Below are 26,477 nucleotides of genomic sequence, written 5' to 3' on the forward strand. Positions count from 1 at the left end.
ATCGGTAAAAAAAAGTTCGTTAAGTATGGCTTTTTTTCTTTTCGAAGGTTGGAAATTGAGAGACCACCACTGCCTTTTCGTTGTTCTTCACGTTTTGATACCCGATTCTTGTGCGCTTTTCCCTGAGCTTTGGTACACACAAATAACCAGTCAGACCCTATTCTTTCTACTCAACTCGATTCTCCTCCCTTCCGCCCCCCGTCTTCACAATGGCCGTCCTCAGCCAAACCCCCAAGTTGCCCGTGGCCGTGACCAAGGCCACCCCGTACACCTTCGACCTGGGCCTCCTATCGGCCTTTGATGCCAACCCGCTGGTGCTCGACAGCGCCGACCTCGAAGCGTCGCTCGCCAGCTCTGCGCGCGACGGCGCCCAGGCGCTCATCAACCAGCTGCTGACGACGTGCCCGGTCACGTCGACGACCGAGGGCGTGGCGCTGACGCTGCCGCCGGCAACGACGGCGCTGCCGCGTGAGAAGCCGCTGCCCAAGCCGCGTGAGCCGACAAAGTGGGAGCGCTTCGCAGCCAAGAAGGGCATCCGGGCCAAGACGCGCGAGCAGCGCCGCAACCTCGCCTTTGACGAGGAGTCGCAGACCTGGATGCCCAAGTGGGGCAAGGGCGGTCTCAATAAGAAGGGCGAGGACGACTGGTGCGTCGAGGTTGATCCCAAGAAGGAGGCGGCGCTCAAGGAGGGCCAGTCTATTCGCCGCGAGGGCTACCGCGACAGAAAGGAACGCATCAAGCGCAACGACCGCAGAGAACGGAAGAATGCCCGCATTTCCGAGGGCAAGAAGAAATAAAGCTGCCGTATCATGGGACTCGGCTCGGCAGGACTTGGGAGTTTGGGCCGAATTATGTCTTGCTTGGATGTTTAGGTACGGCTATCCTGTCTGATCGGGACCTTTGCATATTCTTTCCGAAATCTTGTGGCGACCACATCAGACACCGCTGCCGTTCCAGCCATCCTTTGACCACATAAAAATCGACAAAGAGAAGAGACAAGAGACCAATATCCACAGCCGAGATTACATTTACGCTCCCTGCATCTCCCAGTCACTCTTGTCGCCTAGTTTCCTTCTCTTTCTTATTTCTTCATCTGTCTCGGCTTTCAATTTCGACTTGGACACGGAGTTTTGGCGAAATGGTTCTTTTTTTCTTTTTCCTTCTTTCTATTTTCTCGTTATTGTTGTTTTGTCTCCATGTCAGCTCGGCCGCCGATGGCCAGTTGACGGAGAAGGGATAGGCCGGAGAGAAAGGCTTTTGTCGGGAGATACTCGGGGTCTGTATGTATCTGAGCATGGCCTAAAGCTCACGTACAGGCTTCCTATCACCACTAAAATAGATTCATTCATATGTGCATTTGATTACATATAATAAGTCATCGTTTCTGGCGCTTTTTTCTCGCCATCATATCGTTAGTTACACGTGATACTAGCCAAGTGATTGGCCTACGTCGACTTCGTCGGGAATATCCAACCAGCCATGGTTATTCACATAGCAGCATACGGCAAGGAGGCAAAAAGAACTACATGATTATATGTTCAGTCGTGGTCTTTGAAAATAAGAAAGGTCTCCGGGAAAAATAAGGCCATTTCAAACAAACAAGACCGAGGACATCATCCAATAGAAACTTACACACACACATACACAAATATTCTTAGTTTTCACAAGAAAAAGAGCAACTGAAAATGAAAAGACGCAAGTACAGAAATCAGGAACCATAACTCGGGCTCGATGGGACGCTAAGGGTATATGCACCCTCCAACCAGAAACAAAACGAACAATAGATAAAGAAAAAAAGAAAAAGAAAAACATCAATAGGCCCCAAGCAAGTAGCAACAAAAACAGATATCAAAGCCAATAGCCGACTACAAGAAATGAATACAAAAAAAAAAACACGCGAGAGCAAAAAGGAGAGTCGTGAAAAACTAGCCTCAAAACTCCAAAACACCGCACCCTCCCCCTCACCACTACCAAGCACAAGTGAAAGCTAACAGAGTAAACAAAAAGGAAAAAGAAGAAAAGAAGAAGAAAGAGGGGAAGAAAACAAGACAAGGCCCGAGGGAAGAATAGTTTCTAAAGGATGGCGGCAAAGAAAAAAAAAGGCAAAAGATAACCCTAGGAGAAACATATACATGGCAAATATGCAGGTACAGGCTTACAGGCCTTGTTTGTGTGTGTGTGTGATTTTTTTGTTGCCTCCCAAAAAAGTCCCCGCGGTGAGGAAGGGGAGCTAAACAAAAAAAAACAAAAAGACGATTCAAAAGGCGGGGTCTATATGTATGTGTATAGTTACCACAAAGACTGACACCATCAAGTATTGGTATAAAAAAAGTTGGTGAGAGCCTGACTTTTTTTTCTCCCTCCTCTCGATCATGAGACTCTCTGCTGGAACCGAGACAGTGCCAGGACGAAAAGAAGGGAGGGAGGGAGAGAAAGAAAGAGAGAGAGAAAACGAGGAGAAAAGAAGGGGGAGAGACGGAACAAAGGGAACTCGTCGCAAAAAAAGAGAATAAGTGTCTAAAAGGGACCACGGGGCAGATGACGTCATGTCACGATAACCGCAGCGTTAGAGACCTTTTGTCCTTTTTTTTCTTAGTTCAGATGATCCTCCCTCCCGCCACCGCCCTCCTTAGAATCCAAGTGGAGACAAGGGCTTGATGGGCGATAGCGGGCGAATCTCGCAGGTTGGCGTGCCCAGCACGTTGTGGTCGCGAGTGCCGCTTGGGTCTTGCTCGTTGTCGCTGGTCAGCGTGGTCGAGATGGATCGTATGGAGCCGGGGCTCGCATCAATGGGCGCCAGGACCATGCCCTTTTTGGTCCGTATCTTGATGGGCTCTAGACTCTGTGCTGATTGTTTGCTACTGCCTGACGATGAGACGGCACGTTCCTCAGTGGTATCATTGTCAGAAAGTGCTACTGATGTTGACGCCGTCGATGACGCTACCTTTATATCTGCCGGGGGATGCAACGGAAACGACTTTTCGCCTTTGGGCGACTGCTGGATTATTTGGACTGTGGTGGTAGCCGAGTGGCTGTTATTTGCGGCGGTAGAGGATGAGGTAGTGGTGGAGGCGGGATTGGCGTTGGTGGAGGCCTGTGGTGAAGCCGGGATTACAGCACCGTTCCGTGTGAGGCCGCGTGGAAGAGGAGCGTCGAACAGGCGGTATTCTTGTTCAATGTACTGGGCTTCACTAGCGCATCCCTTCCAGCACTCGCGCCAGTTGCAGACGAGGAATTTGAAGCAAAAAGCATCAATCTTCATGCAGGGTTGGAAGCAAATACACAGGTTGCGGTAGTCCATTTTGTTCTTGTCGGCGTGGGCGAGCAGGAGACTTAGATGGCAGGTGATGGCGAAGAGGAGGTAGTATTTGAAGGGCGAAAGCTTGGAGAGCTCGTCGATGAGCATTTGTGGCACTTCTTGCGCTCCGGCACACTCGCGAGAAATACGGTCCTGGGCAGTCTTTGGTAAAAGTTCGTCGGGAAGCTCGCGTAGCCAGGCCTTGAGCATGGAGCCGACAATGTTGATGTCGTATAGATCGGGTTGCTCGAACAAATCAACGTCATGTTCTGTGTTGGGGAGGAGGGTTAGTGTGTTTCTTGGAGGTGGTTTCTTTTTGTTTTCTATTGTCGACAGACTTGGGCTTACCTTCGTCGAATTTCCGCTGCCACTTTTTGATTTGGGGACCAGAGCCGGGCACTCGGTAGAGACCCTCGACATCGCAGCCCTTGTAGTTCAGGTAGTCGATGGCTCTCCATGGGAAGGCAGGCATCCAGAATTCAGTCTTGTCGCGTGACTCTTCCAAGCGCTTTGATATACGGGTCAAGCGAGTCTGCTCAACTAGCGGCAGGTTAATGACCTTGATTACGTAGTGATCGTCTTCAACAGGCACCTCGCGTTCGGTCGTGCTGTTCTGGCGGGAATTCTTGCCAAACAGTCCCTTGCTGAAGATGTCGGCAGCACGGGTGCCGGAGGACTTGAGGGAGCTAAAGAGACCGCCGTTTTCGCCCCTGAGATGATGTTGCGACTTGTCCTTGTCCTTTTCCTTGTGGCCGTGGTGGCGCGGCTTGTGGTGTCCGTAGTCATGGTGGCTGTCGTCTTTGGCAAAGCCCCGGTCGTGCGAGCGGTTGCGCGATGTGGGGCCGGACGAAGAGGGCATTTTGGAAGGGGTTTCCTTGGAAGCAGAGCCGTAAAAGTTGTTTTTGTTGTGACCCGGGTTGCCACTCGAGACAGAGCGATCGTCTTGCACGGGCGTGGAGGTGGCAGATCTGGAGGGTATGTGTTCTTCGTCTTTGTCCGACTTGTTGCGGCTGCGGCCCATACGACCAAAGGCAGGCTTTGATTTCTGCTTCTTGGTGGAGGCGTGAGGGGCCTGGGCTAGGTTCTGCGAGTGTTGCGACGAGTCGAAATCGGCGGATGAAGCAAGAGAAACCTCTGATCGGGAGGGTTGGAAGTGGTTATTGCGATGATGGTGTGGTGGCGGCATGGGCGTAGTATTTGAGTTTTTACGACTTGAAACGCCAGAGCGAGGGGGCGCGGCGGCAGCGGCAGTAGAAAAGCCAGGGGCGAGGGAAGAGCCGACGACGGGAGAGGTGACGGCAGAGGAGGAGGGGGCGGTCGTGGTATGTGGTTTTGCCGAGTTTTCTGTGGCGGAGGTGGACGATTGTGCGGGAGCAGTAGTTGAGGTTGAGTGGATAGATGGATAGTCGGCCGCTGAAGGACGCAGGCGATGTGATGATTAGCGACTTTTTTCTTGGCTTCACAGAGGCGAGAAAATGGCGAACAGTGAGGTTGGGTGATTTTTTTCCTGCAAAGAGCAAAGAGGATGCAGATGGAGACAAAGACAAGGCCAAGACAGACGCTGCGAGAGAAGAGAAAGGCACAGGTGAAGAGTGAAGAACGAAGAGCAAAGAGCAGGACTGAAGCTGGGTGGGTGCAGGGAAAAGCAGTGAACACCAAGGAACTAGAATAGAAGCAAGGAACGGGGGGGGGGGCAGAAGGGGCGGGCGGAGTCAGTCTGGAGGTTCTGTGGTTCTGTGCTGAAAGAAAAGGCTTTCCACGAGTACAAGTACCAGTGCCAGTACAAATTGCCTAGTGCTGCACGGAGCCCACAGTCCAAACAAGCCAGCCCAAACACGCTGAAAATAGCCCGAGCAGCCTGCGAGCCGAAGGCGCTCTCAATCAGATGGCGCTGCGGCTGGCTGGCTGTAGCGACTCGTAATGGGCAAACAAACCCCAAGGCAGGCCAAATGGCAAAGGAAGGGGGGAAAGGGTTGCCGGGGCCTGGAACAAAGACGATCGACGGGCGACTACATGGAGGGAGGGGGCAGCAGGGGAGAGGGGAAGCAAAGAAGCACTGATGGCGATGTGGTGGGCGATCACGACCGCCACAGTGCAGCGGGTGCTATATTACAGGGTAGTGGGGGTGGAGGGGGACGCCACAGTGGGGTAGCAGCGATAGCGTAGCACTTGCGGCAGGCTGTAGTATAGCACACTGCACGGCGCTATCAGGCTGCACTATTCGCCCGCACGCTTAGCATCCTCAGTTGTGCTGTACCACCGTCCCACCAGCCTCTAACAAAGAGGTCGTCGTCACCGTCGCGATGAGATGCGATGCGATGCTGGCTGTAGGAACGGCCGGAAGTGGACACACAACACGCACTTCTAAGCGACCAGGGACAGCAGCAATCAATCCAGCGCACAGCGAATGAGAAGCAGCTTTGCTTTTTTTTTCTTTTTTGCTTCCTTGTTGCTGTGCCTTGAACAGCCAACTTCCACTGACGAACCAGACAGGGATAGGCGCGGCCAGGTTGTGCTAAGCCTTAGCTTCGTTTGGGCCTTGGTCCTTGGCCCTTGGAGAAATGGGAGGAGACGCCTGGACGAGATGGGATGGGATGTGTGCGATTCTAGAAAAGAGGGACTAAACGTGATGTGAAGGGCTGGCCTGATTGCTGGCCTGGCGTCTGCTGGAGGGTTTGTGCTTCTTCGACAACTATTGCATCACAGTTGTTTGCAGCAAAGAAAAAAAAAAAGAAAAGAAAAAAAGAGGCCCTCTCCCCACCCCCCCTGTCCTGTTTCTGGTCTGTCCTTCTGTCTGTGACAAGTAATGCATCCGGTGGTTTGAGAAGCCACCCGAAACGTCACTTGCTGATAGGGGGACCACCCAGAGGAGCGAAAGGAGACCGCCGGAGATATCACCACAAGCCAGGCACAGGCACGCCTGTATTTACCCAAATGCGCCAGAAATAGCATCTCTGACAGATTTTGTCTCCGAACAAATGCCTGATCAGAGGCGAGACTGGTTTTTAGGGGCTGGGTTGCAGGTCCAGGTTCAAGGGCACTCGCCGGCGTGAACTTGGTGGCGTGTGTGAAACTCGCCCAGCGTGCGAGCGTAATATGTTCAAGTATAATACAGGGCCAAGTCGCACCTGCGTTAGTGTGGGCTTGGAGCGCGCCAGCCAAATACTTAACAGCAGTAGAGCCCGCCCAAGCAGCTGTGTCTGGCGGCCTGTGTTTTCTTTTTGTTTTCTCTGCCGCCATTCTGCTCCGGCTTTTTCGGATGCAGGGAGACCCGAGAAAATACGTCGTATTTGCCTTTCTGCAGAGAAGTGGCTGAGGGGGAAGGGAGGGGGTGCTGCGAGACAAAAGAAAAGAAGATCAAGGGGAAGAGTGTGACAGGCGGTGACAGCGAAGCTCGTGGAACTTGCTCCAGACAAGCTTTGCAAGTGGCAAATGCAAACCCCCGATTCCGAGAGAGAAGAACAGCCGCGTCTACTGGTCTTTTGTGCCTGCGTCACTAACGCACATGGCGCCAAGAGAAAAAAGATTCGTGTAAAAGGGAGCGAGAACTGGGCTGCATCTTGTGTGTATGCTATGTTGTTGTTATGCACGTACCTTGAGAATCATACCGCATTGCAGCACTTATTCCTCTATACATCTCGGCCGCCCGCTCGAGGTCGGCACTCCGGGAATCCTGGCCCTTATCCGAATGTGCTGGGGTGAAGGGTCGCTGGCCGTTGGTGGCGCCTGCAAAATACAACGAGCCCGAGACCGGCTGGGGCGGCGGTAGTGGTGAGGTCTGGCCAGACCTGATGCCGTGGCGGGACAGCAGGCTGCTGCTCGTGATGGGCGAGAAGCCAGCGCCGGCGCCAGCGCCAGCGCTCGTCGAAGAGCCGCCGACAGGACCCCTCGTGGCTTTGCTCACGCTGTTTTTTCTGCTCGACCCAAGAGCCTCGAACATGTCGCCATGTGCCGACGCATACTGTGAGATGGGCGACGTAAAGGGCCCCGTCGTGGTGCTCGCTGAGCGTGGCGTGTTGAGAGATGTGGAACTAAAGGCTGAGACAAGCGGCTGGTAGCTGTCGCCGCCGGGTTTGCGCGGCTGCGTTGCTGTCTGTGTTGACACACGCAAGGGGATTCTTTTGCCGAGAGCAACAGGGGCTGTATTGCTGGCAGCGGCGCCGTGGCTGGCTGGCGGACTGGTGGGCAGGGTCTCGGGTGCACCGATGGGCGGGCGGCTCGTGGCGTTGGCCATGCTGACGGGCGGAGGGCCGCGGAACCGGTCGGTCGAGTTGCGCGGGTTGGTGGTGCGAGGCGAGTTGGCAGTCGACGAGCGAGGCAAAGAGGCGTGGCCGCTGGACTGGGCTGGCTGCGACGGGTGGTTGTTGCCGGTTGCCGGTGCGGGAACAGAAGTCGAGGCTTTGGGAGGGTCGCTCTGGGCGGTCACGCCGTGGGACGACAACGAAGACAGCCTGGGCGAGAAGTGAAAGGGCGAGACAGGCGTCTGGGGCAGAATGAAAATGGACGTCTTTTCGGCAGCGTGTTCGGGTGGTGGATCATGGGCATGGGCGTCTTGGTTGCGAGCATGAGAAGACGACGACAAACTGGACGATGGCAGCTGGTTTTGTTGCTGGTGCTGGAGGCGTGAGACTGGTTCTCGGCGAGCGGAATATTTCTCCCTTGTTTCAGTAAGAGAAAGCGGCTGAGGGGCAGGTTTGCGACCCATGGCAGCTAGCTGTAGGGCCGGCTTGGTGGTTCTGTTATATATAGTTGTGTCGGCTGTCTATAATACAATAATAATATGCCTGTGGGCACAACTCGTTCGGGTCGATTCAAGACTCCAAAACAGAGCTCAGGGAGGGGAGTGCCTGAGCTGAACTGCAGAGAAAAGGCGGCAGATGCCTGTGTGATAGTGGCAGCAATATAGAGGAGGATGGAGGGCTGGCAAATGAGGCACAATGCAGGCTCGGGGCTCAGAGCAAAGTGCGGTCCTGAGTTTGGTTTGGTTTGTGGTATTGGGGGTAGGATCGCAGGTTCCAATGGACGAGGTGCCTTGTTTTCTTGGCTCGCTTGGTCTGTATCTCGGCTTGGCTGGATGACGATAGAGAAGGAGAAAAGAAAATTAAAAAATTAAAAAAAAAAAAAGACACAACGCACACGCCGGAAATATACACGCAAAATAGGAGAGGCACTTGACATAATCCATCTCAATCCATCCCAATTCTAAAATAGCACAGTCGCAGCTGGCCAGAAGACGCTAGCTTGAAAGTAGCCTCAAGCCTCTGGCCCGTTCGGCAGTCCGGCAGTCCCTCCACTCGCTGTCATGCTTGCGGTGCCAGGGCTTCACGTGTCCTCGCAGTATACAGCAGTTCTTGGTTCTTCTGGAGCGGCAGTTTGCATCGCTGCTGGCCCTGGGGGTTCTGAAGCTGGAAAAGGGGGGGGACAGATTCATATGGCGTCGGTCTAGATATCGCCAGTGTCTAGTGCCCACGAGCCGCTAAAAACCGCGAGTCTGGCCTGCGTCCAGCGAAGAATATTCCGGCGGACTCACAGATGCTCTTTTGCCAGGATGGACTGTGTTGATCTGGGGGCTCTTCGCCGCTCGCAGAACCAAAGCCAAAACCAAACCCCATGGTGCCGACGATCCGAGCCTCTTTCGGACATGAGATGAGCCGACCTTGGCTGTAATATCAGACACCAATCTCCTTGCGACTCGCCTTCTACATCCATCAATCAATCACCGCTGGCCCAGCGCCCAAGCACTCCCTCCAGCTGGACGCCAGATTATGCTCAAGCTCATGCCAGATGTCAGCTACTGTCAACCCAAAGCGGACGGACCAGCCTTAGAACAGGCGCGGCACAGCCAGCACGGCCAGGCGCATGAAGAGAAGCAGAGGCAACTATAATGCGTATGGTTCTGTTCTATGCCAGAGAGTGAATGAACGTGTCCACAGGGCTCGCTGGCCACACAAAGCCATCCCGTCGCCATCGTCAACCTGTGGCAACCTTCTGCCAACCCGACGATAGCCTCCCTTTTTTCCACATGAGCGTGAATGAATGAATGCCAGCAGCCAAGGAGAAAAATGCAACAAGCCGAGGCCGAGAACGTTTATGCAGCGGGAGCAGATCGGGTCTAACATACTAAACAAGACTAGCTGGTTTCTCTGGACGTAGCCTACTCACATTTCTGTTTCTTTTTTCTTGGGCTGCTTAAATTGCAACGCCTATTGTTGTTAAGGCATATGGAGGTCAAAGCCCTCCTCCGGGGAATAAGAAAAAAAAAAGGGCACTCCCAGGAACCACCAAAACAAGATAAACTCTGCCTGGTCGCGGCCCTTCGGAGAATTGTTTTCTTTTCGAGCTAGCGTGGGGGTAAGACACTCCTCGATAACCCTGTTCTCGGGCCTTGCACGTGATTTTATGTGGCTTGTCCCTCAGACCTAGGGTTCGTAGGGTTCTCTTCTTCCCCCTCTCCTCTACGGTCTACGGTCCCCTGAGCCCCAGATCCGACGGCCTGGACGACTACCCGAACTCCCGGCATCGGCATCTCTCTGCCCTGTTCTGACCCGCTGATTTCCTTTCTGCCCTGTGCCCTGCTGGGCTGATCAAGCCCGGCTAACTAGCGCCTGTATTGTAACTGGCCATTCAAGTACTAGTTAGTTATGCTCTATCATGTTAACTTCGTGTCCCCCTTTTCTGGGACCCAAACCTGATAACTAGTCATCACCTGTAACGATACAAATAGGGTAGCACACACCAAGTGCCATCTACATACAAAGCTGCATGGTTAGTTAGTTATGGTTGTGCGTCTCCCATGTCAGGGCATGACATTCTTGCTCACATTGGCTGACTAACTTTGATGTACCCCCTGTCCATAGCCCCCTCTCCTTTTCCAAACAAGAACGAGAACGAGAACTACAAGACGGAGACGGGCTGACGAGACGAACCTCGCGAAAGCATAAGCTTTTTTTCTTGTTGCCTGTTTCACTGGTGTGGGAAACACACGACCCTTCTTTTTTACTTTGGTTCCGGCGCTCATATCATGAAACGACGCCGCCTTAGTAATCCCTTCTGCACCAACATTCACATCCACACACATACCAACCATAACCACATAGTTACATCATGTCAGCCTGTGCTTGTGCTTTGTGCCCCTTCGTCTCTCCCTCTCACTGTCCATTTTGCGCAATCTTCCCAAGAAGGGCATGGTCTTGATTCTGATTCTGCTTGCTTCTTGACCGACTGAGGTCTCTGTCATTAATAACACTGACAGCCCTTGTTTCATGCCCATCTGTGCGTGTACCCAAGTCGTCCGGGTGATCAGGCCCAAGGGCTTCCAAGTAGAAGTAAACACCTGTTTCTACCCGCTCACTCACTACCTGTACTCTCATTGAGACGCCTCCTCTTCCTCTTTTCCTTTGCTTCCTGTGCTCGTCGTAAATTGCTTAATCGACAGTTTGACTGGTGGCCTTGTCCTCGCCCCAACTCGACTGCCACCATATTACGTTCTAGGCCCTGCCCCCCTCTCCCCCTCGCCCTTGTCCTCTTGTCCTCGAGCTTTCGCCCATGCCATGCCACAGCGCCACTCTAGTTGCTGCGGATCCAAGATGAGATTAGCATGCTTTTGTTCTAGAAGAAGAATGTGAATAGAGAACGCCAAAAATGCGCCATCTAGCAGCCGACAGGGAACTTGTCCCCACTGCATCGTGTTTCATATCTAGACCCTCGTCATCTTTTCGTCACCCAAGCAAAAGAACATGTAGTGATAACTAACTAACTGACCAACTACAACTACAGATGTATGGTATGTACTTGCTTCCTAATATAGCCTCTCCCTCTCTCCCTAGGAACTTTTACACATCTGCACCCTTACCCGCAAGTATAACCGCGCCCATAGAATAGAGCCTGACCAAGACCATCAACCAACTAAATGCAGCTCTGCATCTCTGTGCCTCTGCATGTTTGCCTGTCTGCATCTCCTCCAATTATTTTTGACGCATAGCCGAGATTCACGGCCCAGTCTACGAGCTCCCCTCGCTTTCACAGAAAGTAATTGATTGTAGCCTCGCTTGGAGACTATTCAACACCAATAGAATCTCAGCCAGTGCTCACCGTCACCGCTCCTGAAGTGGCTCAAGACTTGACTGTTATGTTCGTATCTTTGTTGGAAACCGACCCCTGCCGGCTGCTGTAGTCGTATGCATGTTTGTGCATACAATTCACCCTAATACATGTCCCCCTAACCCTAGTAAAAGACCCCACGTGGCAAAAATGCCGCCTACGGCAACAACAACATTCAACGAGGGGCTGGTTCCACAAGCCCAAGCCATATTTTGAAATGAAAAAGGTATTCTGGAGATGCATTGTGTACCACACCAACACATCAATATTCTTTCTTTTTTGTCTCTATTTCGACCACAATGGCAGCTCAAGAACATCTAACGTTGGCTATTGATGCTCATGTCAAATATATCCAAAGCTTAGATACCAAGAAGGACGAGTATGACTATTGGCTGACTGAGCACCTTCGCCTCAACGGTGTCTACTGGGGCTTGACGGCACTGCATCTGATGAAGCGTCCAGACGCCTTGCCCAGAAAAGAAACAATCGACTTTGTCCTCTCATGCCAACATGAGAACGGCGGCTTTGGTGCTGCTCCAGGCCACGACGCACACATGTTGTCAACAGTCAGCGCTGTTCAAATTCTTGCCATGGTAGACGGCTTTGATGAACTAGAGACTCGCGGGTGCGGCAAAGCCCAGGTTGCTAAATGTAAGTAATATATGCAGTTCATGGGGGTTCCTCGCTTGCTGCATCGCACATGTAGATTTGTCACTTTGGGCCCTAGTAAATATACTAACAATGGAACTGTAGTTATTTCAAATCTTCAAAACCGCGAGACTGGCACCTTTGCGGGTGATGAATGGGGCGAAGAGGACACCAGGTTCTTGTATGGTGCGTTCAATGCTCTTTCGCTTTTGGGCTTTTTGGACATGGTCAATGTCGACAAGGCTGTCGCCCACATCGCCACCTGTGCCAACTTCGACGGGGGATACGGTGTTTCTCCTGGTGCCGAGTCTCACTCGGGACAGGTGTTTACATGTCTGGCTGCTCTGTCTATTGCTGGCCGTTTGGACCTGGTTGATAGCGATAGGCTGGGTCAATGGCTCAGTGAGCGCCAACTCTCAAATGGAGGCTTGAATGGCCGACCCGAGAAGAAGGAAGATGTGTGCTACAGCTGGTGGGTTTTGAGCAGTCTGGCAATGATTGGAAAGACGCACTGGATTGATCGGGACAAACTATCTGCTTTTATCCTCAGGTGCCAGGACACTGAGAAAGGCGGCCTTTCAGACCGGCCAGGCGATATGGTTGATGTTTGGCATACGCTCTTTGGTATAACAGGACTGAGTCTCTTGGGAAGCACTGAGCTGGATATGGTTGACCCAGTCTACTGCCTTCCCAAAAGCACCGTGGATAGAATTTTGAAGTAGAGAAAAATACAACTAATGAATAACGAATTTGGCATCGAGATGCTGGTTTTGAGATTTGTGGTGCCGCTTGATACACATGTATTAGGGTTAAAATCCCGTGCTATGGCTCCGTTCTACAACAAAAAGGTTGGCACCCAAGGTGATAAAATCTCTATGCAGGAATTGATGCCTTGACACCTCACAACCAAACAGCTTACGTCATCGTCGCCTCAGAGGCTTGCCATGCCCGACAAGGTGATTTTTCTCAAGTTTGTTGCCACCTCGTGGCTGGGCCTGATAGACAGTGGAGCCTGCATGCATAATTGTGGGGCGCCAGGCTGCTTTAGGCACAAGTCTTTCATTGTGAGACAACGCTAGAGCCAGAAGGAGTGCCTGTGTCTAACCTTATTTCGATGTCACTTGGACGCCTACTGCATAGGGCTTGATTTCGTGCTCCAAGCCGGCCGAAGTTGCAACTGTGATATAAAACTCTTGCTGGAGTCCGCAAAACGCAGAGTAATAAAGTTACGACGCTTAAAGCCCTAGAGCTGATGAAGAAAAATCTTTCTGTGGCAGGCCATGTGGGTTCTCAATCAGCACAGCTGGCAGAACAATAAGAATCGGATAGAACCACGCACACAGATAAATTATGCTTATGAACGACAAAGAAGAATTGAGTCTTTCTATTTTATGACTGTGCGAAAGAAGTCCAGAAACTACCCTGATGGGAGATGTGACTCAACCCTCTGGCCGAGCTAAGCCTGTTTGGCTATCTTGCAACTAGAGGCGTGGCCATTGTGTGGGAAAAGAGTGACGAACAGTTTGTACCCGCGAGGTATCGGCGAGAACAATGGACTAGTGTGCCCTATACTGTAATTGTTTGTTTGCCACTAAAAAGACGTACAGCAGCAGTATTAAAACCAAATGAATTTGAGGCGGCAGAGAAGAACTGATACATGACAACGGTCGATGGAACTGTCAGATATTTAACAATTAATATTGTTACATGACGCTAAAGAGAACGAGTGGTAAAAACTTGACTCCCGGACGACACTGATGTGACTTTGAAGGTACATCTGAGGTCACTGGGAGCCTCTTGACAGCGGAAGGAGCCCCGCATAGACGAGCACCTGCATTTCCTGGCCTGAGAGATTAAGCTGAGCCTCTTTGTGTCTGCGTGGATGACTTGTAGAGTACATCCTGTGGAGAGATAGACACTGCAAACCAGTAGGTACCGTCGTGGTATCTAACTGCAAGGTACCTGGATAGCCCACCGCACAACACCACAATAAACTGAAGCTAAGCCGTTTTGGACGTCAAATTGGACACAATGCTATTTGCGCTGCCTTTTCCAAGTATAAAATCCCCCTCTACCGCCCGTGTTTTGCAGTTTCTCTCTTCTTTTCTTCTTCACCATGCACATTCTCTTGTGGTGTTTCTCTCTTCTACTCTTTCTTTTTTCTCTCCTTCTTGCTCTTCTTCTGTCTCTTTGTTTCGACCCAATCGGATCCCTTCATTAAGTTTCTGTTGATTCTATTTCGCAGCAATCATTCCTTGTGCCCCAGTTACTTGTACTCACGTCTTCTCTTTCACTGTACATTGGTAAGTCTAGTTCCGTACGCTTTCCGTTTGGCCAGAACAATGTGACATACTAATCAATATGCCTCTAATCGCAAGTAAATATGGCTTCTCTTTCCATCCTCAACAAGCCCTGGTCTTCTTCGGATTCCAAGTCTGCCAGTAACGCTCCCGAAGCCACCATGTCTGTCTCTCGCTCTGGTGATGCATACACCGACGAGCAGACCTTGATGGATGTTTCTTTGCTGAGCGATGAAGCTACGCTTGTTGCCTCGCCTGCCTACCGCCCCGTCAATCAGCCTCCTCCCAAGCGCCTTGAAGACGACTTGGCCTGCATGATTTGTGATGTGTGCCCCATTGACAAAGCTCATCTTGCTACCCATCTAGGCTCTAAAGACCACCACAATGCCTACGCCCAGCTGCGTGCTGCTTCCGAGACCAGCCCCATGTGCAAGCAGAAGCTCGACAACTTCATCTCGTGGTGCAACATTCACAACATTCCCCTGCCAAACTTTGTGCTCGACATGTCGAAGCAGCAAAATGTTCGTGGCCGTCGTGATGGTTACCTAAGCTCTGCTCACTATGTTAATGTGAGTCAATAACAGCGGGTTCTTGAATAAATACGTACTAACAAGTTGCAAAAAAATAGGAACAGGCCCGTCGTTTTACCTCTGCTGACCCCTACCGCGGAATGTACTACGACACCCTTCCTCCCATGTCAGAGGTCTTCATCCCTCACCGCGTCCCACCCACCTACCTGCAGGGTACGGCCTATCTTGCTCAGAGCTACTTCGACAATACCCAGCCTCAGCCGATGATGAGATTTGCCGAGAATGAAGCAGATGCTGAAGGTGAAGATGACGAGGACCGCCTTTCGGAAAGTGGCATCGAATACCGTCCCTATGGTCGCCAGCGCGTTTCTAGTCAGTCCTCGACCAAAAAGTTTAATACTCACGGAAGATATTCAGCTACCATCATCAAGATCAAGCGTGGTTTCAACACCTTTGCGGGTAGGAAAGATCGCGAGCCGCCTCAGCTTAAGGGGTTGTGCCTTCCTGGAATAGGCATTTGGGACTCCGCAACCCCCTCTCAGCGTCGATACCGCAATCAGCGCAAGGGCATTGATGCCATCAAGCGCATCGAGAAAATGGCAAACATGGTTGGAACCATTGAAGAAGTCTGGAATCTCTGCATGGTAAAAGAGCGTGAACGTCACATTTACGACATTCCGTCTGCTCCAAACAGCCCGACTCTTGGAGTAAGTGAGAACTAACATGTTTAAACACGGTAGCAGTAGAAATCTAACTGCGTGCTCCCATATTATAGCCTACTAACCGGGAACCTCGCTGTGAGATTGACCCTTCGCATTTCACTTTCACTTCCATGGGCCGAAGCGACAGCCACACCAGCTTCAGGGGAACCGGCTCTCAACTGAACCTCGACGGTAATACTATCTATGATAACAAGCGTTTCGAGGGCTCTGCCCAAGTTAAATACAGCCAAAAGATGACTGATATCATGTCTAACCAGGCTTCTACGACGACCTTCAACCCTCCCACCACTCTCTTTACGAGTAATCGAAACGAAGATGTTGAACAACAATGTACTTCTCTCTCCTCTGGTTTCTTTGCCTTCCTTACTTTCTCTTCACGCTGCCGACCAGAGCATGATGAACAGGTGAGCAAAATTTCTATGCGAGCTTCATTAGACGGAACACTGGCTAAGGATTTGCAGTATTTCAATTTGATTGGGTGATTTGATTCAGATGGATGACAATGATTTTCTCAGCCCTTTCATTTTGCACTTTTCTTTCTTTTCTATGACTCTATCGTTCCCTTCGTTCCTTTCATTCTGTCTTTTATATTATGAGCATTTTAAACATAAAAAAAACCTACGAGGTATATCTGTGAGTCACCCGCTACACGAATGATTCAGAGATATAGAATGAGTAGCTAACTGGTTGATAGTTACGATTATTTAATGAGCTTAACAAACTTGAGGAGGGGTTGGTTGATATCACTTGGAATTCAAAAGCAGTTTCAGGCTTGCAAACGCCTCTAGAAAAGCACAAAATACGAACCAAGTTGTAAAATCGGGCATATTAACATTGTGGTGATTTATTAGATTTTGATGCAGACGGAGATGCAACTGTGAAGTGCTTGTGTGGCAAAGGTGAAAGAACGTGTGTAACCATCTAGAATCACACTTTACAGTTCTTCAATACTACGCACAAGATAGTTGAGGGCATTATCTTCTGGGTCGTTTTCAGTGTCAGTGCTAATTCCGCCATTAATAACAGCTACCAAGGCCCTCGCAGCTGCAGCCAAATGTCGTTGTCGGATATCAGACTCCAGTTCGCTGCTTTTACTCTGCGCCACTGTGAGAACACGCTGTGGCACATGGGCCAAGCGCGCGACATTCAGGCCATAGGACCGATGAGCAACGCCCTCAGCGACCTCATACAAAAAGGTAATCTCCTCCTCGCCGTCGGCATTCGTGTGGGCGGCAAAGCGCATGTGCACATTCTTGACGGCCGGGGCCAGCGCATCCGCGACGCGCGCCAGGTTCTGGTAGTGCGTGATGAAGAGCGTGAGGCAGCGCGTAGCCGTGGCCACATGGTGCAGGACAGCCTGGGCCAGGGCAGCGCCGTCGTGGGTGCTGGTGCCGCGGCCGAGCTCGTCAAGAATAACCAGGCTGCGCGGGCCGGCGGCGCGCAGGATCGCGGCGGTCTCGCTCATTTCCACCATGAAGGTGCTTTCGCCGGCAAACAGGTTGTCGCGCGCGCCCATGCGCGTGTGGATGCTGTCGAGCAGTGTCAGTGTCGCGCGGGACGCGGGCACGAACGAGCCGACTTGTGCGAGGATGACGAGCAGCGCGACGGCGCGCACAAAGGAGGATTTACCGCCCATGTTGGGCCCGGTGATGAGGTGGGCGAGTGTGCACGGGGGCGACGAAGCGCCAGCGTCCGGCGACGCCCCCAGACACGTCGTAAAGGGAATGTACCCGTCGGCCAGCGTGTGCTGTGCAATCGGGTGGCAGCCGCCGTCAATGCGCACGCTCGGCGAGTCGGTGGGCGGCAGGAGAGTGGCGCGCACGTAGCCCGGCTGCGCGGCGACCTTTGCAAGCGAGAGCAGGCAGTCGAGACTAGCGAGGCTAGCGACGACGTCGCGGCATGGCTGGTACAGCTCTGCGACGGCGGCGAGCAGGTCCTTGTACGCGGCCTCGCAGGCGGCGGCGAGGGCTTCCTTGTGGCGGTCGCGCTCGCTAATCAGGCGGATGACGTCGGGCGGGTGGAAGCGGGCGACCTTTTTGGTGCCGCTGATTTTGATCCACGAGGCGGGCACGCGGTCGACTTCGGCGTTGGACACTTCGACGAGGTATTCGATGCCCGACACGGTGACGAAGGTGATGGGCGTCTTGCGCCGCAGGGTGCGTGTGATGGCGGCTTTTTGGTCGGCTAGGTCGGCCTCGACGCTGACGATGCCGCATTGATGCTCTTGCATGAGGTCGGTGTGCTCTTCTTCGCGCAGAAAGTTGAGCTTGTCGTCGTCGAGCGCGGCTTTGAGGTTGATTTTGTCGAGGAAGCCGGTGACGCTGTCGAGAATTGTGGGAAATGACAGCACGGCCTTGCGCAGAAGGGGAGACGTGTATCCGGTATCCTCGGGCGACGAGACGGAGGCGTACTGCAGGGCGATGCGGCGCAGCGTCTGCAGAAGAATCAGCAGCTCTTTGGGCTTGCATTTGCCGTAGTACATGCGGATCAGGCTTCGTTCGAGGTCCATGCGAATGGATACGAGCAGCGACTCGAGCTGGAGCACGTTTGCCGTGCCGCGGCTCCGGAATAGCTCCTCTACGGCATCGGTTCTTTGGACTAGCGCGGCGTGGTCGAGCAACGGCCGGCCAACCCATTTGCGCAGCAGCCGGCGGCCAAAGCGCGTCAGCGTCTTGTCGAGCGCCCACATCAGACTGCCCTTTTCGCCGTGGTCAGTGGCATTGCGGTAGATTTCCAGGCTTTCCAGCGTCGTGCCGTCGAGGAGCATGTGAGTGCGTTGAGCAAACGACGTAAAGTTCTTGGTCAGGTCAAACACATGCTCGAGGCCGTACTCGGTCAGGTGCGTAACCATTGCCGACAGACACACCTTGATGGACGGTGCTAGGAGCAGCACGGCGTCGAGGAGCGTCTGTGCCGTGTTGTCAGCGGCGTTGGCCTGGGCCTGGGCCTTGTCGGCGTAGAACTGCGTCACGTGCGAGCAGGCGGTCGAGACCAGGGTCTCGCGCTTGCTGCCAGCAGAGACGCGTTCAATGCGCGTCTGGTCGCCAAACACGTTGCTGCTTGTGCCGGACAGGTGCTGCAGCAGCTTCTCGGTGGCTTTGGTCACGTCGCCGACGAGGAGAAACTCGCATGGCGAGATGTGCAGCAGGCGGGTTTCGATTTCGCTGCGCATGAAGCCGTCGTCAAAGACGTCGTAGATGATGTCGCCGGTGCCCGGCTGCACGGCAATCATGCCAACACTGGCCTTTTCGTCGGTGCCGAGCGATCCCTTGACGGGTGTTTCGTACAGGCACAGCAGATAGCCACCGACGGCGCCGGCGCTCAGGCTCGACGCCTTCATCTCGCTCTCGTCAATGTCCTCGACATATGTGCCCTTGGTGTACAGGTTAGTCAGCTTACGCTCAAACGGCGCATTGCGGTTGTCGCCGGCCTTTTTGAGCGCGCTGGTTTCGGTCTGCCGCACTACGCCGACCTTGTGGCCTGCGTCAATCAGCCGCTTGACATGCACGTTGATGCGGTGTACGGGCACGCTGGCCTTGGCAAACTTGTTGCGGTCGATGTGGGCTTCGGAAGGGTCTGAAGAGGAAGAGACGCCATGTCAGTAATACAGAGCGGGCTGCGAACAGGGGGGGAGAAAAGCGGCGCGCACCATCGTCGTAGCGCAGTCGGCCCGGAATGCACATGATGCCAAGCGTCTTGGACGCCGTTCGGGCATCCTCGCCAAAGAACTGGAACTTGTAGCCCACCTCCACAACCAAGAGCGTGTCCATGTGTTTCTTCTTGATATCGATAATCTGCTGCAACATTGGCGTAAGCTTCTTTAATGCCGGCCCCTTTTTGGCGATCCTCTTGGCTGGCCGCTCGTCCTCCTCTTCCATATCATCCTCCTCTTCCGCCTCTTCGCCATCGTTGTTGTCTGCAGATTCCAGACTCCTCCAACCCCGGCTCAATCCAATGCTGCTGTTTGGATTGCCGAGTTTCTTCACGTACTTTTCATGTCTGCTAGCTCTCTCGTCGCGTTCTTCTTGTGTCATTGAGACAAAGTATGTATCTTGACTGGAATCGCAGGCAAAGTGCTCTGGGCACAGACCCAAACTCGGCACCGGTTGTGCGCCGGTCTTATTTTCCGCAGTCACGGGCAGTTCTGCCTCTTCCGGGACACCATCTAGTTGGGCTGCAAGGGAATCGTCGTTCTCATCGTTGCCATCGGCCGTGGTCCGGGCCCCTGCGCTTGTCTTCTTGGCCTTTTTGGCCGGCTTGTCGGGGCTGCTATTTCCGCTCCGGCTGTTTTCCGATAGGTGGCGCTTGCGCATGGGCAGCGACGGGGACGCGGGAGTCTGGGCATCTGTGGCAGCGCCCTGGCGCGAGAAAGACGACGACGGCGCAGTAGAGCTGTTCTTGGGGGAGAAGAAGCTGGTCAGCGATTGCTGCTTGGCCCTTTGGCTGCTAGACTTGGACGGTGTAGGGGTAGGGGCCATTCTGCAAGAGAGTAGGGCAGGCGCAGTCAAAAGAAAACAAATGCGTCGTCTGGTTTCGTCGAGCGGACGAACAAAGTTTGGGCTTTTGCTGTTGGGGCACAAAGCTGGTGATAGCTGGAGCTCCCAAAGGGGGAAGGCACGCGATCGAGACGCGTAGAGTGGTTGATTACATTAACCCTTACTATCTTGTTGTAACACCCAAACCCTAGTACCCCCCCCCCCCCCCCCCCCCACACCTAACGTTATGCCACCTGAAGCCATCGCCGGTCTGAGCTTCACAATCATGCCATAATTGCCTGTTGCAATGTTGCAGCAATACAACCTGTTGGCTGGAAGTTACGGCTCTCGATGGCATCATTGCGTCTCGTGTTTACATCTGTCCACTTTTTCCCGTCAAGCTGAGGCGCTCACCGCTCTATAAGATCCACGGCTTGGTGCTCATTGTCACCGTCCATGAGACTGAGCCTCAATAACTACCGTTTTTGATCTTGACTTTAGAACTCAGTTGTCTTTCTTGCCTTGCTCTCATAATGCCAAAGACTGTTTGTGTGATCGGTAAGCTATACTAACTGTTGCTTGGGCTACACATAAACCCTATCTCATTCCTAACACCCAACTAGGCGCCGGCCCTTCAGGCCTTGTCGCTGCTAAAACACTGCTGTACAATGCGCCCAAGGATAGCTTCCAAGTAACCATCTTCGACTCCAAGTGCCGCATTGGCGGTCTCTGGCCGACATCGCGCTCGGACTTTGAAGGCATCGTGCACCCGCTGATGGCCACCAACATCAGCAAGCACACCCAAGTCTTTAGCGATTTTGCCTGGCACGCCGACACCCCGCAGTTCCCGCGCGCCTGGATGGTCGGCCGCTATCTGCAGCGGTACCTGGCCAAGTACCCCGGTGCCTCTATCAAGCTCGGCCACCGGGTGGTCCGGACCGTCCTCAACGCCGACAAGTCGTGGAGCGTGACTGTGCGCGAGGCCGAAGGCGGCGCCGAGACGGTGCTGCATTTCGACCACCTCATTGTGGCTACGGGATTCTTTGGCTCGCCGCGGATCCCTCCGGGTGTGCCGTCTGCGCCTGCCGTGCCCGTCATCCACAGCACAAAGTACCGCGATTTGAACAGTCTGCTGGGCACTTTGGCTCCGCGCCAGGGCAAGATTGTCGTGGTGGGCGGACAGCTCTCGGGCGTCGAGACGGCTGCGACCATTGCCATGCACGTGTCCAGCATGAAGAATCTGCCTGGGCGTACGCCTGTGCCGACCGACTTGCTGGTGCATCACGTCGTGCAGCGGCCGACTTGGATCTTCCCGCCTTACTTGTCGGCACAGCCCTCGGCATCAACGGCCTCGGCTTCCCCCCCGCTGGCCTCTCCGTTCGTTCCCATGGATATTGCATTTGGCAACAGAAACAACCGGCCTGGCGAGTTGACCAATGTGCAAGGTCACATAACCCCTGAGGCAGCTGCACAAATTGCAGATGTTTATCAATCACACTTGGGAAACCAAGCCTCTATAAGCTCAGCTTTGAAAATCCCCTCGGAGGCCCGGATTGTTCCGCCGCAACTGGCCATCAGTGGATTCTACTCTGGTTTCGTTAGTGCCGGCCAAATCGACGTGTCCACAGGCTACTTCTCCGCTCTAGACGGCACCACAGTGACGCTGTCGACCGGCGAGGCCATCACAGATGTTGCCGCAGTGGTCTTTGCAACGGGCTTTGACCCGGCCGTCAACATTTCCTTGCTTCCCGACGCTATTTTGAAGGCCATGTCATACAATCCTGAAAACCGCAACATGCCCGTTGCTCTGGCCTTTCATGGAGTGCACCACCCCGACTTTGAAACGCTTGGATTTGTCGGCTTCTATCGCTCGCCGTACTGGTCTGTGATGGAGATGCAGGCGCGTGTTTTGGCTGCACTCTGGACACCCGGAGACGCGAAGCCGGCTCGGCTAATAGAGTCTCTTAAATATGATGAATCATTGGCCCAGGCTCAGGCCCTCCAGTCTGATCCACGATGCTCGCAGTTTCCCATGGGCGACGCAATGTACATCACTACGCAGTATGCTTCTGCCCTTGGCCTGACGCTGCATGACCCCATTGGCCCGCCTCTGGCAGTCCCCAACTATTCTGGCAAGCCTATGGACATCATCGTGCCGTCTCGTTACCTCTCGCCTTACGCAGCCGATGATGCCATTGCCGAAAACAAAACTGCCCTTGAACAGGCCTACACCGATGTGCATGACGCACTTTCCGGGACTAAAAACGTCGCCGGCGCCGTGTTCCGCAGCCTACTCGGCACCTGGAAGATGGAGCGCACGCTGGACAGCAATAGCCCGGCCTACCCCAGCGGGCAGTTTAGCGGCACGGCAACTTTCAGTGCGCGTGTGGGCACAGCGCACGGCCTAAAGACTACTGTGCCTGACATAGAAGGCTCTGGCGACCAGCGCGGCGATGGCGCAGCCGACGATGACTTGGCAACTCACAACCGCCTAGACTTCATCACGGAATACGTGTACCATGAAATCGGCACGTTTACGGCCGACAATGGACTGCAGTTTCAGGCTTCGCGGCATTACATCTGGCGCTATGACGAGATTTACGATGCGCTGAGCGTGTGGTTTGCTTCGACAAAGGACAGCCTCGAGGTCGACTATCTCTTCCATAACGTCAAGTTCAAGCCGTTGGTTGACCAGGAAACGGGCGCGACAAGCGCAAAGTGGAGGGCTAATGCCGGGCATCTGTGCATTGACGACTTTTATAGCGCGGAATACGAATTTGACTTTGAGGGTGTCAACCTGAACAGATGGGTTTTGGCATACGGCGTCAAGGGTCCCCAGAAGGATTACCGCTTGACGGCCACTTACACACGTCTTTAGAGGTCGGCTTGGATATAGATAGTACTACTAGTAGTAGAACGCCTAGGGGATTGATATGTTTGGTATCTCTCGCGGCAGATTGGCGTTGCAAATGTTACTAGATGAATAGATCTTGCTCTTTTTGGTTGATTTTGAGTTTAGGATTTTCTTTTTGGGTTCAGGAGGGCGCGTATCCTGTTCACATGCAGTCTATATATGTTGTGATATCAAGCAGCAAGACAAGGCCAGTATGGCCTTACAACTCGTGACTTCCTCGGCGCTTATTGCCACCTATGCTCAGCATCTCACCCGCTCGAGTCCGCACGCCGTCAATCATTGATTTGAAGATACCCTGGCGCTTGGGCGCGCCCATGCCCGTTGGGATGCCCAGGCCGTTGCTGCGGCCGCCGGCATCGTCGGCGCCGGCACTAGAGCTGGCAGTGGCCATGTGGCTGCTCGTGGCCATTGTCGGCAGCACGTGGTCGTTGGCCGAGAGGCTGATGAAGAGGCAAAAGGGTACGAGCCAGACTGTGATGCCGAAGAAGGACGCGACCTGCGGGAAGGTTGGCAGGACGGGCGGGTCGTACATGGAGCCGGTTGCGAGCTGTTTCTTGAGATGAATCTCGTGGAAGTTGGAGAAGTAGCGGAACCAGAGGAAGTGGTTCGTCAGAACGAGGACTAGGCGCACACAGCCACCGAGCACCCATCGTTAGCATTTGCCCATGGCGCATGGATTGCTGTGGGAAGCTACTTACCAATCGAGATGAGGAAGGTCGGGTTCGCCATATTCACCCAGGGGAACCGCTTGAGGTTGCCGTAATACACGGCGTGCGATCCAATTGTCAGGAGAGACAGCCAGACGGGGAAGCCGTCCAGGAGCATCAGCAAGACCTGCAGTCCCATGACGCCAAATATCAAGCGGGAGATGATTCGCTTCGTGACAACCGTGTGTTCTTCGATGAGTTCGGAAATATAGTACAGGCCCGTAGCTGCGCAGACAGTCAGCTTCCGTTGCGAGAAGAGCATGGTCCGTCTTTAAACGGGCTGCTGGCAGCGGCTTGACAACATACCAATAGCGATAGTCAGGAAAACAAAGGCCAAGACCGAGCCGGCATAGCCGACTAACGGGAAAATCCACATGTTGGCCGGCGAGAAAGGCGTCGAGGGTCGGGGTCGGCGATCGAGAAGCGGCTCTGCGATGGTCGTCAGGCTCTGTCGCGGAGGAGAAGCGAGCCAGGCAAAGGAAGCAGTCGAGGCGTGGGGAGACGCGCGAGGAAAAGCCTAGCGCAAGAAATGCGGAACGCGGAAAAATAAAGGGATGGGGTCGCCGGTTCAGGTAGCAGCAGTCGCAAAGGAAGACGGACGCAGAGGGGTTGCGGAGGGCTCCGAGCTGGAAGCTGGCAGGCGAGAGCTCTCACTATCAGCCTCCTGATTTACTGTACAGGTAGCTAACAATCGATACAGCCCACCCAAATTAACACAGCCATAGCTTGATGGGAGTGGGGCCCCAGCCAATGCGAAGTTGTCGTTTGTATTACGCGACGTCTGACGTCTGAGCGCAGCGACGATGTTGTATGTAGCTCTACGTTTTCTGACAAGAATAGTGCCGTCGATCACGCCCACAGAGTCGCCGTGGTCCAGAGATTTGCAACATTTACCATGCCTGTCGCCCTCCGCCTTGCGTGAACATCCAACATCGTGAGCCTGGGATTGCCCGCTGATCATCCGATGGCCCTGGATATTCCTCAACCCTAGAAGCCTGCGCTGTCATACCCTCGGCTCTTATCGATAGCTAACCCTCTACCCAAGCCGGCAGATACACTTGACCCCACCTAAAAAATTCCAGAGAGTTTGCGGCTTATCGATAACGAATGAGACTTGATCCGACTGTATCTCGACGACGACTTACGGTTTCGATCTTGAACACCGCGGCTCATTTGCTGGTAGGGCATTACCTAGTCGGCTTTTCTCTTGAGGTTTTACGAGAGACTCGGTACTATCTTCATACTCGCACAGAAACACGCCCACTTTGTCCACCATGTCTAGGCCCGAAGACTCGCTGTAAGGACCCCACATGTCTCGAAACACCGTCATATCAGGCGTCTACTTGCCCTCGTTCCAGCCGCTACGATGTTCTGGACTTGCTATCCTGCCCTCATTCGTATTACATCTATAGACCTTGAATACTAACTCCTTTTCCAGCGCGGCCGATATCCACTACGATGACGTCGAAGCGCGCAAATACACCACCAACTCGCGTATCCAGAACATTCAAGCCTCCATGACCCGGCGCGCGCTTGAGCTTCTCGATCTCAAAACGCCCTCTCTCATTCTCGACGTCGGCTGCGGCAGCGGTCTGTCCGGCGAGATTCTCTCCGCCGAAGGCCCCGAAGAAGGCGGCCCGCACACCTGGATCGGCATGGACCTGTCGCCCAGCATGTTGGACATTGCGCTGCAGCGCGACGTCGAGGGCGACCTGCTGCTCGCCGACATTGGCCAGGGCGTGCCGTTCCGCGCCGGCTCGTTCGACGCCGCCATCAGCATCTCGGCCATCCAGTGGCTGTGCGCTGCCGAGAGCAGCGACACGTCGCCCGAGGGCCGGCTGACCCGCTTCTTCAACACCCTATATGCGTCTATCCGCCGCGGCGGCCGCGCCGTCTGCCAGTTCTACCCCAAAAACGACGTCCAGCGCTCCATGATTACACAGGCGGCTGTGCGCGCTGGCTTCGGCGCTGGTATTCTCGAGGACGACCCGGGCACCAAGAACGTCAAGCTCTACCTGGTCCTGACAGTCGGTGCGACCGCAACGCAGGATGTCGGCGGCGATATCACGGGCATTGTCAAGGACATGGATGGCGTCCAGGTCCTAGACCCGCGCAAGATTGGCGCCAACAGGAAGCAGGGCGAGGCCAAGAAGGGGAGCAAGGCGTGGATTGTCAAGCGCAAGGAACGCCTGGAGCGCAAGGGCCGTGTCGTGAAGGCTACCACCAAGTACACCGGCCGAACTCGTCGTCCCAAGTTCTGATTTGGCTGGGATATAGAGCGTGATGTCCTGGGTTGGACTTCTGGTGTGGAGTTGCGTTTACATCTCTTGACTACGATGTTTGGGTACTTGGCTTTTCTTTTGCTTTTTTGTGTCTTTTCCAGTTTTTCTTTTCATGGGGTTTGGGCATACCAAAAAAAAGATAAAAGTTGTTGACAAAGAAAAAGGGACCCCCGGAGTGGCTGTTCTCGTGGTCGTCTACTCTTTGATCGAGTCCATTGGCGGCTTCTTTCGATTCTTTTTGTCACTTTGTTATGGGCATGATTTGGGGTTTTTACTTAACGTCTTCTTACGATCTTCATATATTCGATATTTTCAAGCCATTGGTTCGCATGTTGACTACGCCAAAGGTATCGTGGTTTCACTACTATGAAAAAAAAAAAACAAAGAGACCACACTATAGATACAAGACGATTCAAAGAGCAATGCAATCAAATGTCTGACAAGTATCCATTCTCTAGAGAAAAGAAAATTAACGTTAAAAAAGGCTCCGTTAATTCCTCC

The 26,477-nt window shown here is 53.5% G+C and overlaps 9 protein-coding genes across 9 annotated transcripts; 5 read left to right on the forward strand and 4 right to left on the reverse strand.

Moving 5' to 3' along the window:
- Positions 1-209: 209 nt before the first annotated feature.
- On the forward strand, positions 210-797 carry BROUX77_006953 (uncharacterized protein; the record flags this gene model as incomplete). The annotated part of the gene is made up of 1 exon (XM_073751994.1): positions 210-797. One exon carries the CDS (start codon positions 210-212, stop codon positions 795-797), a length of 588 nt encoding a protein of 195 aa, XP_073603100.1.
- Positions 798-2,629: 1,832 nt separating this feature from the next.
- BROUX77_006954 (uncharacterized protein) lies at positions 2,630-4,484 on the reverse strand (the record flags this gene model as incomplete). The annotated part of the gene is made up of 2 exons (XM_073751995.1): positions 2,630-3,567; positions 3,647-4,484. The coding sequence occupies 2 exons, from the start codon at positions 4,482-4,484 to the stop codon at positions 2,630-2,632; spliced, it is 1,776 nt and encodes a 591-aa protein (XP_073603101.1).
- Positions 4,485-6,869: 2,385 nt separating this feature from the next.
- BROUX77_006955 (uncharacterized protein) lies at positions 6,870-8,003 on the reverse strand (the record flags this gene model as incomplete). Its single annotated transcript, XM_073751996.1, has 1 exon — positions 6,870-8,003. One exon carries the CDS (start codon positions 8,001-8,003, stop codon positions 6,870-6,872), a length of 1,134 nt encoding a protein of 377 aa, XP_073603102.1.
- A 3,694-nt stretch (positions 8,004-11,697) lies between these two features.
- On the forward strand, positions 11,698-12,768 carry BROUX77_006956 (uncharacterized protein; the record flags this gene model as incomplete). The annotated part of the gene is made up of 2 exons (XM_073751998.1): positions 11,698-12,049; positions 12,152-12,768. 2 exons carry the CDS (start codon positions 11,698-11,700, stop codon positions 12,766-12,768), a joined length of 969 nt encoding a protein of 322 aa, XP_073603103.1.
- Positions 12,769-14,507: 1,739 nt separating this feature from the next.
- Positions 14,508-16,080, forward strand: BROUX77_006957 (uncharacterized protein; the record flags this gene model as incomplete). Its single annotated transcript, XM_073751999.1, has 3 exons — positions 14,508-14,915; positions 14,975-15,583; positions 15,652-16,080. The coding sequence occupies 3 exons, from the start codon at positions 14,508-14,510 to the stop codon at positions 16,078-16,080; spliced, it is 1,446 nt and encodes a 481-aa protein (XP_073603104.1).
- Positions 16,081-16,532: 452 nt separating this feature from the next.
- Positions 16,533-20,076, reverse strand: BROUX77_006958 (uncharacterized protein; the record flags this gene model as incomplete). The annotated part of the gene is made up of 2 exons (XM_073752000.1): positions 16,533-19,174; positions 19,248-20,076. 2 exons carry the CDS (start codon positions 20,074-20,076, stop codon positions 16,533-16,535), a joined length of 3,471 nt encoding a protein of 1,156 aa, XP_073603105.1.
- Positions 20,077-20,606: 530 nt separating this feature from the next.
- BROUX77_006959 (uncharacterized protein) lies at positions 20,607-22,951 on the forward strand (the record flags this gene model as incomplete). Its single annotated transcript, XM_073752001.1, has 2 exons — positions 20,607-20,631; positions 20,697-22,951. The coding sequence occupies 2 exons, from the start codon at positions 20,607-20,609 to the stop codon at positions 22,949-22,951; spliced, it is 2,280 nt and encodes a 759-aa protein (XP_073603106.1).
- Positions 22,952-23,186: 235 nt separating this feature from the next.
- On the reverse strand, positions 23,187-24,070 carry BROUX77_006960 (uncharacterized protein; the record flags this gene model as incomplete). The annotated part of the gene is made up of 3 exons (XM_073752002.1): positions 23,187-23,608; positions 23,686-23,919; positions 24,001-24,070. The coding sequence occupies 3 exons, from the start codon at positions 24,068-24,070 to the stop codon at positions 23,187-23,189; spliced, it is 726 nt and encodes a 241-aa protein (XP_073603107.1).
- Positions 24,071-24,968: 898 nt separating this feature from the next.
- Positions 24,969-25,955, forward strand: BROUX77_006961 (uncharacterized protein; the record flags this gene model as incomplete). Its single annotated transcript, XM_073752003.1, has 2 exons — positions 24,969-24,991; positions 25,133-25,955. The coding sequence occupies 2 exons, from the start codon at positions 24,969-24,971 to the stop codon at positions 25,953-25,955; spliced, it is 846 nt and encodes a 281-aa protein (XP_073603108.1).
- Between the last annotated feature and the right edge of the window lie 522 nt (positions 25,956-26,477).

The sequence above is a fragment of the Berkeleyomyces rouxiae genome, assembly GCF_048999995.1.
Source record: "Berkeleyomyces rouxiae strain 22BRR77 chromosome Unknown BrBRR77_ptg000009l, whole genome shotgun sequence".
Classification (NCBI taxonomy): Eukaryota; Fungi; Ascomycota; class Sordariomycetes; order Microascales; family Ceratocystidaceae; genus Berkeleyomyces; species Berkeleyomyces rouxiae.